Raw genomic sequence first — 11,505 nt, 5'->3', positions numbered from 1 at the left:
ATAATAATAATAAATTTTTAAAGAATTATTATTTTAACAAATTCATTTTATTTTTCAAAATTTAATTATTATTACTAATTTATCTTTTTTTGTATATAATAATAATAATAATAATAATAATTACAATAAAAATAAATTTTAAAAGAATTATTATTGTTATTTTAACAAATTGATTTTATTAATCAAAATTTAACTATTAACACTAAATAATTTTTTTTGTATAAATCATAATAATGATAAATTTTTTAAAACGATAGTAATTATTACTATTATTATTATTATTGTTGTTATTATGATTACATATCGTGAATCGTAAGTATTAAACTTACGATTTATTAAGAATTATAATCTCTCTATTCAATTGGAATATAACGCTCATATATAATGTAATATAATATAATATAACATATAAATATACAAATAAGGGATACGGTAAAAATTTCCTCTCTCTTTATCTCTATTGCGTCATGGTAAATAAAAGATTAGATTAGAATGCGAAAAATAAAACCTTTGTACCTGAAAATATTTGATATATTAATGTGTGAAGACAAAGATAATAATATATAAATATCTTCAACCTAAGTCGCCTTTTAGTTGATGCAAAATAATATTTAATAATAAGTATTGATGTTTGACTTCTATTAGCGTTAATGGTCCGAGTTATTAATTTTTACGAGTTGTTTGCGTGAAAGATTGAGGATTACTGGTTGTATGGGGTTGCGAGTTTCGCGTTTCCTTGATGGAGGGCATGACTTGGAGTGATTCTATAAATTGTCAGCCACACCTGGGTTTCTGTATGCCTGGGGCCGCACCCTCGAGGAGGCGCGGTTCATCGCACTTTTCCACCCTCCATTTAATTTATATCTAAGGCATACAAGCATACAAGCATACAAGCATACAAGCATACAAGTGCTTTGTTCGCTTTCTTCACAACATTCGTTGCCAGCTTTATTTTCAACAGTTTCATTTTCATGTAATTTACTGCTTTTATTGTAGCTTTAATTAAAATTAGGCTAATAAATAATCTTTTTCTTTTTAAAAAATTTTTTAGTTAAATTATTAAATTATTAAAAATTTTAATTAAAAACACATCTCTTCTATTTCTTCATCTTCTTCTCCTTCATCAGTCATTTCTTCCTTCACTTCTAACTCATCTTTTATGTCATCCATGTCAACCGCAGCGTTTTCAAGATGTCTTTGCAAAAATTCCCAATTTTGTTTATCTATAAGAAATTAATTTATAATTTAATAAATAATAATAACTAGCAACTTTGCAGTCACTATGTGACTACCGAGACTTGTGAGCTATAAATGAATAAAATTTTGCTTTATTACACGGAAAAAAGAAAACTCGAAAAATTACAGTTTATAATGCAACGTGGCGCTTCGTGATAAAAACTGGAAAAATTATAGTTTCAAATGTAATTATTACAGATTTTATAAGAATTACATTGAAATCTCTGAATATTAAATTAAAAAATTGAATTTAGAAAAATGTTATTTCAAACTGTAATTTTTCGATTTTTCTTTTTTCCGTGTAAATAATGAATTTTGTTAAATTGCACTGTATTTTCTTAACTATTGATGTTTTTAAAAATATAAACTAATTCCGATGTTACACTTATCAAGAGCTTTCATTTAAGTACCCGCATGCATTTTTATATATTTTTCATATATACATATATATAATATATATAAATATATGAAAAATTGATGTGGGTACTTAAATGAAAGGTTTTGATGAGTGTAACATCGGGATGAGCTTATATCTTTAAAATATACTGGCCACAAAATTTTGCTTATTCTCTTAATAATGTAGATAATAATAAAGAAGCAATACATACCAAGAATTTTTCTTCTGTCAAGAATTTCCGCCCAATCAGCCGCACTTTGATAATCATCTAGAGTAAAACCAACGCATTAATTATTTCCTTGTGTTTAAAATGAATATATAATATAATATATAATAAATAATAAACAATAATTAACATAAGAAAAATAAGGAATAAAGAAAATTAATTAAAATAAAAATTTACCGCACGATTGTGACGTCACAATGTCGCATTGTTTTTACTGTCAACTTTCTTCAGTATAATTACTCAGATTAATAAATAAAATATACTTTTTTTTTCTATACTAATTAATACAAACAATGTGTAATGAGAGTACATAAAACTCATACGAGCCACTAATATATATTCATATATATATTAATTACTACCTGACTTTGTTGAAGACGGGTGACCTAAATTCACATTAGAATCTTGAGAAAGAAGACTGTAAGGTATTACTTACTAAATCCTCCGAGACTTGTAACGGTTTGAGTTCCTTCCAGAGGAGTCCACCCTCGAGCTACAATTTCTAGCCTTCTTCTATCGATTTCTACGACCGAGTACTTGTATGAATGATAGTCAATTCTCTGTAGCAAAACATTTTATATAAAAATTAGGTAATTATTTACAAGTGGGATCAATTCCATTTTGGGCCATAACCAGGTAAAAAAATTAATATTTTTAATTTTTTTTTTGCTTGTTTTTAGGATGCATTTATGATAAAAAATTTTGTGAAAGAAAAAAATGATGATTTCGAAAACTTTTTGGCCTTCAAAAGTTAGAGAAAATTTTGGCTCTCATGTTTTTGGATAAAATTTCTATTTTATCTTTTTTTGATATTTATTTTTTTGAAAAGAAAAAAAAAATCAATATCACAATTTTCTAAAAAAAATTTATAAATTTGTAAAATTTGTTAAAATTGTAACAATCAATTTTTTTTTTTTTCAAAAAAATATATATCAATGAAATCAAATAGAAATTTTGTTCAAAAAAATTAAAATTAAAATGATTGACCCTACTTGTAAATATTTACCAAAAATTGTTAAATGCAGAAAAAAATTCAAAAATAAAAATAGACCTTTGTTTTTATTTTTGAAAAATACGTAGGAATTTTTTGTGAAATGATTTTTGAAGTAGATGCTTCAATTGATTGAATAATAATTGGATCATCTGACATTGGTTCTTCAATTGGAGATAGATCAGTGATTGGTTCTTCGGTAGGTGGTTGATCAATTATTAGTTCATTAACAACTGGCTGATCTATGACCGGTTGATCAACTACTTGGTGACTTACTGACTGATTAGTAACCGGTTCATTTATAATTGGTTCATCAGCGACCAGTTTATCAACAATAGAAGTCGATTTATTTATCAGCTCATCAACAATAGATTTTTCAGTATTTAATTGGTCCGCCATTGGTTGATCAACAGCTTTTGGTTTTGGCTTGCTCAATTTTTTCACAGGTTTCGGAGAAACAGGAAGGAGTTTTAATTTAATTCCCGACGTTATCCAGCTGAAAATTTTGTTCATGTCGTCTAGGCTCACATGACAAGATTTCCACTCACCGTATCTGCTAAGAGACCTCATGTCTACGTTAACATCTTTGAGAAGTTTTTCAGTAGTCCTACGGAAGCAATGACCCGTGTATTCATTAGCGTCAGACAGATTTAAAAACTGAGCAATTCGTTTAGGAGTTCCTCCAATTTTGTTTATCCCAATAGCCTGTCGTGTGCACTTTGATTTCTGGTAGTTCAAAAAAAATCTATTGCTCATTTTTTGGCCTGGTGACTTCGGGACAGGTCTCAGAGAAACGTATTTTTTAACGAGAGTGTAAAAGTCGTCTTCTATCGAAAATCTGCGAACGGGAATTTTTTTTACAACATGTTGTATCGTCACGATGAACTTACTACCAGTGTCAATAACATTGTCAATAGTTAACCCGCAGATTTCTGCTCGCCTGGTCGCGCCACAAACTCCAATAATCAGCACGGCCTACAATTTACAAGTTAAAAAAAATTTAATATAATATTAAATAGCAACCTTGCAGTCACTATATGACTGCCGTGACTTGTGAACTATAATAAATAAAATTTTCCTTTATTAAATTATGACATTTGTTAAATTGCGCTGTACTTTCTTAAATATTGACATTCATGAAGATATAAGGTTATCCCGATGTTACACTCATCAAAACTTTTCATTTGAGTACCCACATGCATTTTGATATATTTTTCATATATACATATCGCGACCCAAATGCCAAAAGGGCGTATTACAGTAGCTAGATAGGGTTTTATGTCAGAAGGGCGTATAAAAAAATTTTTCTTCGCCATTCAACTTAGAACTATTCAAAACGTGAAGATTTGTCAAAAAAAATGTTTCAACGTACTTATGCCAAAAGGGCATATCTTAAAACATAAGCCCTTTTGGCTTTAAAAAAAGTTTTGCCTAAAGCCAAAAGGGCGTATAAAAAAAACTTTTAATTTTGCTTTGAAATATAAAATTTAACTCTAAAAAATAAATCCAGATCATTTAATATTGTTGAATTTCGCGCCTCTGACTCAGCAATCATGTTAGATATCGTAACTGTTTTATTTTTTTTTTTTTCAAATAAAATTTTAAACAAAATTCGTATTGAAATTGTAATAAGGTAAGAAACCCAGTTATTGACACTGGCCTAGTTGTTTGACACTTGCAATTTTATTCTAATTAAAAAAATCAAATGTTTTCAAAAAACCAATTTTCTTAAAATTTATAATTCAAAAATCATATTTATTAATATATTAGAGTTGATTTATTATTATTTTTAATTAAAATAAAATTGCAAGTGTCAATAACTAGGCCAGTGCCAATAACTGGGTCTTTTACCTTAATAACTTTTAAAAATACCTATTTGTAGTTTAATAATCAATATATATTTTTAATTTTGCAGCAGAATTAGTAACATATAAATCACAATTCAAAGCAATTGGCAAAAAAAATTATGCGCCTTTTTGGCTTTAGGTCACTAAATTTTCAATGTCTCAAAGTTAAAAGGGCGTATAAGTTAAAACATACGCCCTTTTGGCTTTGGAAATTTTTTTTGTATTTTTAGAATTAGAAAGTGTTAATAAAGCGATTAGTAAAAAAAAATTCATACGCCCTTTTAGCACTGCAAAGCCAAAAGGACTTATAAATTGATATGCGCCCTTTTGGCATTTGGGTCACGATATATATAATCCGAACAAAAACAGTTTCACTGTAAAAAAATCGTGCCAAGTCCACGTTCATAAGACTATTAAGAAAAAAAAATTTTATTTCTTTACAAAAAGATATAAAATAAAAAATTAAAAAATCCAAGTAACCGATATGGTTGTATATGATTTTCGAAAATTAAAAAAATTTTTGTAAATTTAAAAATTAAAAGAAACAATTTTGGAACGTATTTAGTGTGCGTAGTTACGAAATATTTCACTTTTATGAAATTCCTAAATTGTATCTACTAGAACACTTAAAAAAATTAAAGTACACAATAACGCACACCAAGTACGTTCCAAAATTGTTTCTTTTAATTTTTAAATTTACAAAAATTTTTTTAATTTTCGAAAATCATATACAACCATATCGGTTACTTGGATTTTTAATTTTTTATTTTATATCTTTTTGTAAAGAAATAAAATTTTTTTTTCTTAATAGTCTTATGAACGTGGACTTGGCACGATTTTTTTACAGTGAAACTGTTTTTGTTCGATTTCAGTTTTTTTGTAATTATAATAAAAATTGACAATTTTAATTTAATACATTTCCGGTAGCAAACTATCCCCTTTAAGCTATAGTTCATGTAAAAGTTATTCTTGCGCCGCCTGGCGTGTGTAATTGCAAGCTGTCAAATATCTTTTTTCACTGTAGTTTCCCATCTATTATAAAATTAGCATGCATCGTTATATTATTTAGTCTCTGGCCGTCCGCTTTTTACATAAGAAAAAGTTAAAATCTAAAAATCTGGGTCGCTATAGTTTGTGCTGATTATTTTTAATAATTTTAAATAGAAATTATAAAGATAATTGATAATAATCAAGTAATACGCGTAATAAAAAGCATGAACTACTATTATAAAATATCATATAAAAAAAAAACAAATTAAATTTGAAAAAAAACTTGTAACGTCAAAAAACGATTCTGCTTACGGTATATATATAACGGTATATATATACACACTCGGTAGTCTGGCTTGAGAACGGAACTTGGCGCCAGATTCTACCGAATCTGTTGATATATATAAATATATGAAAAATTGATGTGGGTACTCAAATGAAAGGTCTCGATGAGTGTAACATCGGATTGAGCTTATATCTTTAAAAATGTCAATAATTCACTAAATACAAGGCCAGTTCTTAATTATGTGTCTAGAGATAGAGCATTTTCGAATGCAGCCTAAATACTTATCATAATAAATTGACTATCGGTGAAAATGATCTGAAACCTTAAAAAGGCACAAATTCAAATCAAGACCTTTACAATGACACTAAATTTTACTAAAAAAAAATAACACTGAAGTTGACAGACATTAAAATTTTTTTTTTGGAATTTTATAGCAATTAAATTAAATCAAGTTAATTAAAAAATTTCACATGTGAAAATTAATAAAAATTACAAGTGAAAATTTTTAGAAGCATTTTTTTATTGTAATTAATTTGTTAAACAAATTTTTAAAATTGACAGCTGACCGCTAACTTCAATGTTATAAAAAAAAACCGATTTTATCATATGACTATCCTGGACACAAAATTTTTCTTATTTTCTTAATAACATGGATTAATTTAATTTACTTAATACGTACTTTTTCAACCAAAAATTCTGTATCCGAAGCAGTATTTAAGAATTCAGTAATCTTAACTGCAGTAAATTCCTTAGACTTTTTCTTCCGGAAGCCAACCTCTTTCTTTTTCAAGAACTGGATAAGTCTCTTGTACTCCCCGATGTTGACTTTGTGAAAAGACCCCAAAGTACACTTCAACATTGAGTAAGTATTCCACAAAGTCGTGGATTTTTTTATTTTTGACAACTCGAAGAAATAAACAAGCATTACTTTTTCCGAGAACGTTTTGAATTTTTTCTCCTTCTGCCATTCTAAAAATTGCGAGTAAGCCGATTCGTACTTAGTCTTTGAATTTTTAGGTACACTTTTACTCAGTTTACGTTTTTCTCCATTTACTTCATTATCTTCACTGCCAGCAGCTTCGTAATCTTCTTGGTTATCACCATCATCGTCGTCACTTGAATCTCCATCACTGGCATCTTCGACAATCATATCTAATAGCTCTGAACACGGTTCAGTGTCACTATTTAAATCCATTGTAATATTATCTTACCTCTAAAATTAAAAACAGATGTAGTTAGTAGTGGGTCAATGTCAATAATGTAAATATTATGTTTTAGTCGTACATAAAATAACATTTGATCTCTGAGATGTGTTTAATCAGTAAGTTGTACCACTAGTGTGATGTTTAGCTCATTTCATCTCAGTAACGCCATCTGTCGCTTAAAATAGTAAGAATGTTAATGATACTGAAGTTAACAGATGTTAAAATTTTTTTTAGAATTTTGTAGCAATTAAATTGTTATAAAAAAAAAAATTTAATAAAAAACTTCTGCATGTGAAAATTAATTAAAATTATGGGTGAAAATTTTTAGAAGTATTTTTTATTGTAATTGAATTGTTATATAAATTTTTAAAAGTGACAGCTAACTTCAGTATTATCAATAATATTATCTCTTTAATAATATCAAATTTTATAATTTTATAAACATCTGACAATTTTCTGAATTTTTATAATAAATTATAATACTGAAATTAGCGGTCAGCTGTCAATTTTAACAATTTTTTTAACAAATTGATTACAAAAAAAAATGCTTCTAAAAATTTTCACTTGTAATTTTTATAAAAATTAACTTAGCTGATAGTTGATATTTTTAAGAATTCTTGTAACAAATAAATTATGGCAAAAAAAAATTTATAAAAAAAATTGACATTTAGAAGTTTTAAAAGACTATAAATGCAATTTTTTTAAAATAATTTTTTGGAGCAAATTTGTTTGTTAAAAAGAATTAAAAAATTGTCAAGTGATAGCTAACTTTAATGTCATGTAATTTTTATTAATTTTCACATGTAATACTTTTTAATTAATTTTTTTTTTTTTAATAATTTAATTGCTATAAAATTCCGAAAAAATTTCTAATATCTGTCAAATTCAGTGTTATAATAAATTAATTTATTTTAACGAAAATTTTTTTTTAAATCACCACTCATACTTTTTTTTTTGTTAAATTATTATAAATTTCTGATAGTTTTAGTAACTTAACTCATTACGCATCTTGTGTGTCAATCATGCCAACAAATTTTACATTTCTAGAACGGGAAAAATATAGTAAATTATTTTCAAGTAAATAAATTAAAAAAATATTTTATCATTAAATCAATGGTACAAAAGAAGCTAATAATTTTAATGGTAAGTCTTTTCATAATTATACCTCATTGTTGGTTAAATAATCCCTCAAATAGTAGATCATTCTGATTAGTATTTATATTTTTATATTTTAAGTAACGCGTTGATATTTAAGATGATCCGAGTTCTTAAGACCGCGCGACTATACTGCTACCATCTTGTAATTAAAATAGTACTAACAGCGCGACAACGAAACACATATATTAAGTCTATCCACTGAATCTACTGATGGTCACTCCACTTACTTGCGCAGATGAATATCATTTCAGCAGGTAAGTTAATTTATTATTTTTCAATAAAATTTTTATGTTTTTGTTATCCTCTAAATTAAAATACATTAGAAATTTGAATAGCGCGCTACGCGTGCGCCTAAATTTAAACCAATAATGAATCGTGGCCCGATTTTTGCGAGTTCCGACCTTTGAATAACTTCAAGACTATTGTGTATTTTAATTTAGAGGATTATTGTCACTGTTTATATCGAAACTTGTCGATGTATCGATAGTCGATGCGGATCATGTGGGAAAAGTCAAAAAAAATTATAAATAAAAATCACCTGTAGTCAAAAATATTGTGAATTATTTAGTAAAAGTTACAAGTAACATTTTTTAAAATAAAAATTATTTACATTTTTTCATAAATTAACAATGTAATTATTGATAAATTGTAAAAGTGATTTAAAATTAAGAAACAATTGTTTTGTTGACAGATGAGGATTTAAGAGTAATAAAATTATGCAATTTATTAATTGTAACCTTTTGTGGAAGTCATTTAATTATTTATATAAGTTTGTTTAGTTGTAATTATTTATTTAAATTAATTAAATATGAGTAAGTTTTTTCGAGTTTATAAAAATATGCTTGTCAAATATCCTATGGGTATGCAAGCGCTCCAAGCTGGTAATTATTTTTTATTTTTTATAAATTAAATATTACTTACTGATGTGTAATTAAAACTTTCGAAGGCACATTGATGGGTGTTGGTGATCAGATCGCCCAAAACTTGGTCGAGAAGCGAAAAATTACCGAACTGGATTTTGTTAGAACAGCGCAATTTTATGCAATTGGTCTCTTCATGGCTGTAAATTTAATTTTTTATTCAAAATATATTTTATTTATAATTATATATATCGCGTTACTAATGTCAAAAGGGCGCATAAAAAAAAATTTTTTTTTTCCAACCAATCTAAAAATGTTTATAACATTTAGATCTGTAAGAAAAGTGAATAAAAACCTTTTTTTTTACACCCTTTTGGCTCTAAGACAAAAAAATTCTAAAGCCAAAAGGCCGTGTCATTTTTTTTTAATCATTATTAATTATTAGCCTTCCCCCCCCCCCCCAAAAGTTATAACACTAGTAAAAATAATGACTTCTACTCATTTTATTGGAAGAGAATATCTATTTGATTAAAGAAGAAACTAAAATATCAATTTAGCTAGGCACTACTCCGATACAGTCTTCATTATCATTATCTTTTGCTTCTGAAAGTCAAAAATAATAAATATATATTGCTTGTAAATTTAAACGTTGAAAAATATTTTAATCTGATATGATTTTGTAATTTGTACAATTAAATGAAAATTAATTTAGGAGATGTTTGATTGTTTTCAGAACTTTTGTTAATAAATAAATTATGGCAAAAAAAAAAAATAACATCTAGAAGTTTTAAAAAATAAAAAATAGAATTTTTTATAATTAATTTAATTGTTAAATAAAATTGAAAATTAATCAGGTGACAGCCAACTTTAATGTCATTACAATTAAACATAATTCATTACACTTTATCAGTGGAGACATAATTATTGGGTCAATAGAAATGAAAATTTTGTGATTAAGTCACATACATTTTTCTTCAAATAGAATGTTACTGTTATTTTGGTTTTTTTTTTTTTTTTAAATTCAAATCCATATTTTTTTTAAATAAATTGAGTTGAAAAGTCATTATTTTTACCGGTGTTATAACTTTTGTTTTTTAAGGCTAATAATTAATTATAAATAAAAAAAAATGATACGCCCTTTTGGCTTTAGAATTTTTTATCTTAGAGCCAAAAGGGCGTAGATAAAAAAAAATTTATTCACTTTTCTAACGGATCTAAGTGTTATAAATATTTTTAGAATGGTTGGAGAAAAAAAAATTTTTTTATACGCCTTTTTGGCTCTGCAGAGCCAAAAGGGCGTAGATGTTGAGATGCGCCCTTTTGGCATTAGTAACGAAATATATATTTATAATCGTCTAAGGGACCTGCTGTGAGAGGCTGGTATGGAGTTCTCGATAAATTTTTTGGCTCCAAGGGCAGTGTCGTTGCCGTAAAAAAAGTCGCTTGTGACCAATTTCTATTTGCGCCTCCATTCATCGCTGCATTGTTAGCAACTATCGGTTTTCTGCAAGGAAATGATATCGATGGGGTTAAAGAAAAATTGTCCAAAGAGTACAAAGACATTCTTATAAATAATTACAAGGTAAAAGCTAATTTAAGTCAAAATTATTACTCACTTATTATTAATAATTTAATTTTTCAGCTCTGGCCTCTGGTTCAGTTAATTAACTTTGGTCTTGTTCCACTTAATTATCAAGTTCTTGTCAATCAAATAGTTGCTGTTTTTTGGAATACTTACATCTCTTTCAGGACCAACAGAGATGCTATGACGCATCAGTAATTATTATTATAGCTGTAAAAGAATTATTTTAATTATAAAAATTAATTTAGCAGATATTTAATAATTTTTTTAGCAAATAAATTATTTTGATTAGTATTTATATTTTTATATTTTAAGTGAAGCGTTGACATTTAAGATATTCATAGTTTTTAAAACCGCGCGACTATACTACTGCCATCTTGTAATCAATATAGTATTAACAGCGCCACAAACAAGTGTAAACTAACGATATATAGCTCCACTTGCTTTAAACTAGTCTCCTGCAACTGCGAGTGACTTGTGAATTATCAATTTTCCAAGATAACAATTGTTTTTTATCGCATTTATTGATAATTAATAAAAAGTTAAACTATGAAGATGAATATCACTTCAGCAGGTAAATTTATTATTTTTCAAGAAAATTTTAATGTTTTTGTTATATTGAACCATGAATTGCATATCATGGCCGCCATAACCTCATCTTCAATTTATTAGTATCAGAAATAAAATTATTTATAAAATAAAAATAATAAACGATTAAAAAAAAAAT

General features: G+C 26.7%; 3 protein-coding genes across 4 annotated transcripts in view; 2 read left to right on the top strand and 1 right to left on the bottom strand.

The window, feature by feature from the left end:
• Positions 1–1,140: 1,140 nt before the first annotated feature.
• On the bottom strand, positions 1,141–7,363 carry LOC141535381 (uncharacterized). Of its 2 annotated transcripts, XM_074255292.1 has the most exons (7): positions 7,258–7,363; positions 6,653–7,186; positions 2,911–3,825; positions 2,222–2,419; positions 2,037–2,136; positions 1,845–1,901; positions 1,141–1,223 (listed from the first exon to the last, which is right to left on the bottom strand). In XM_074255292.1, the coding sequence occupies exons 2-4, from the start codon at positions 7,166–7,168 to the stop codon at positions 2,288–2,290; spliced, it is 1,563 nt and encodes a 520-aa protein (XP_074111393.1). In that variant the 5' UTR covers positions 7,169–7,186; positions 7,258–7,363; the 3' UTR covers positions 1,141–1,223; positions 1,845–1,901; positions 2,037–2,136; positions 2,222–2,287. The 2 variants fall into 2 exon arrangements, with proteins under 2 accessions (XP_074111393.1, XP_074111395.1); XM_074255294.1 differs by lacking the exons at positions 1,141–1,223; positions 1,845–1,901; positions 2,037–2,136 and having other exon boundaries at positions 2,297–2,419; positions 2,866–3,825.
• Positions 7,364–8,901: 1,538 nt separating this feature from the next.
• On the top strand, positions 8,902–11,058 carry LOC141534392 (mitochondrial inner membrane protein Mpv17-like). The gene is made up of 4 exons (XM_074253725.1): positions 8,902–9,217; positions 9,283–9,398; positions 10,557–10,778; positions 10,839–11,058. The coding sequence occupies exons 1-4, from the start codon at positions 9,145–9,147 to the stop codon at positions 10,974–10,976; spliced, it is 549 nt and encodes a 182-aa protein (XP_074109826.1). The 5' UTR covers positions 8,902–9,144; the 3' UTR covers positions 10,977–11,058.
• A 142-nt stretch (positions 11,059–11,200) lies between these two features.
• The window catches only part of Rpn2 (Regulatory particle non-ATPase 2), a 32,513-nt gene continuing 32,208 nt past the window's right edge, over positions 11,201–11,505 (top strand). Inside the window, exon 1 of the mRNA XM_074253723.1 lies at positions 11,201–11,352. Within this exon, the coding sequence (XP_074109824.1) occupies positions 11,328–11,352 (25 nt within the window). The 5' untranslated portion in view covers positions 11,201–11,327. The remainder of the gene's footprint in view (positions 11,353–11,505) is intronic.

Source organism: Cotesia typhae, unplaced genomic scaffold, assembly GCF_013202065.1.
Source record: "Cotesia typhae breed Kobodo isofemale line unplaced genomic scaffold, CoteBio_Ctyphae scaffold_13, whole genome shotgun sequence".
Classification (NCBI taxonomy): Eukaryota; Metazoa; Arthropoda; class Insecta; order Hymenoptera; family Braconidae; genus Cotesia; species Cotesia typhae.
This window is presented reverse-complemented; position numbering and strand designations above follow the sequence as displayed.

Bases quoted from the DNA above. Each gene is read 5' to 3' on its own strand.
- LOC141535381 (XM_074255292.1), bottom strand. From the start codon at position 7,168: ATGGATTTAAATAGTGACACTGAACCGTGTTCAGAGCTATTAGATATG. The intron at 3,826-6,652 runs GTACGTATTAAG...TGTAAATTGTAG, and splicing joins CAGAATTTTTGGTTGAAAAA to GCCGTGCTGATTATTGGAGT. The intron at 2,420-2,910 runs GTCTATTTTTAT...GTTTTGCTACAG, and splicing joins TTTCAAAAATAAAAACAAAG to AGAATTGACTATCATTCATA.
- LOC141534392 (XM_074253725.1), top strand. From the start codon at position 9,145: ATGAGTAAGTTTTTTCGAGTTTATAAAAATATGCTTGTCAAATATCCT. The intron at 9,218-9,282 runs GTAATTATTTTT...AAACTTTCGAAG, and splicing joins TATGCAAGCGCTCCAAGCTG to GCACATTGATGGGTGTTGGT. The intron at 10,779-10,838 runs GTAAAAGCTAAT...TTAATTTTTCAG, and splicing joins TTCTTATAAATAATTACAAG to CTCTGGCCTCTGGTTCAGTT.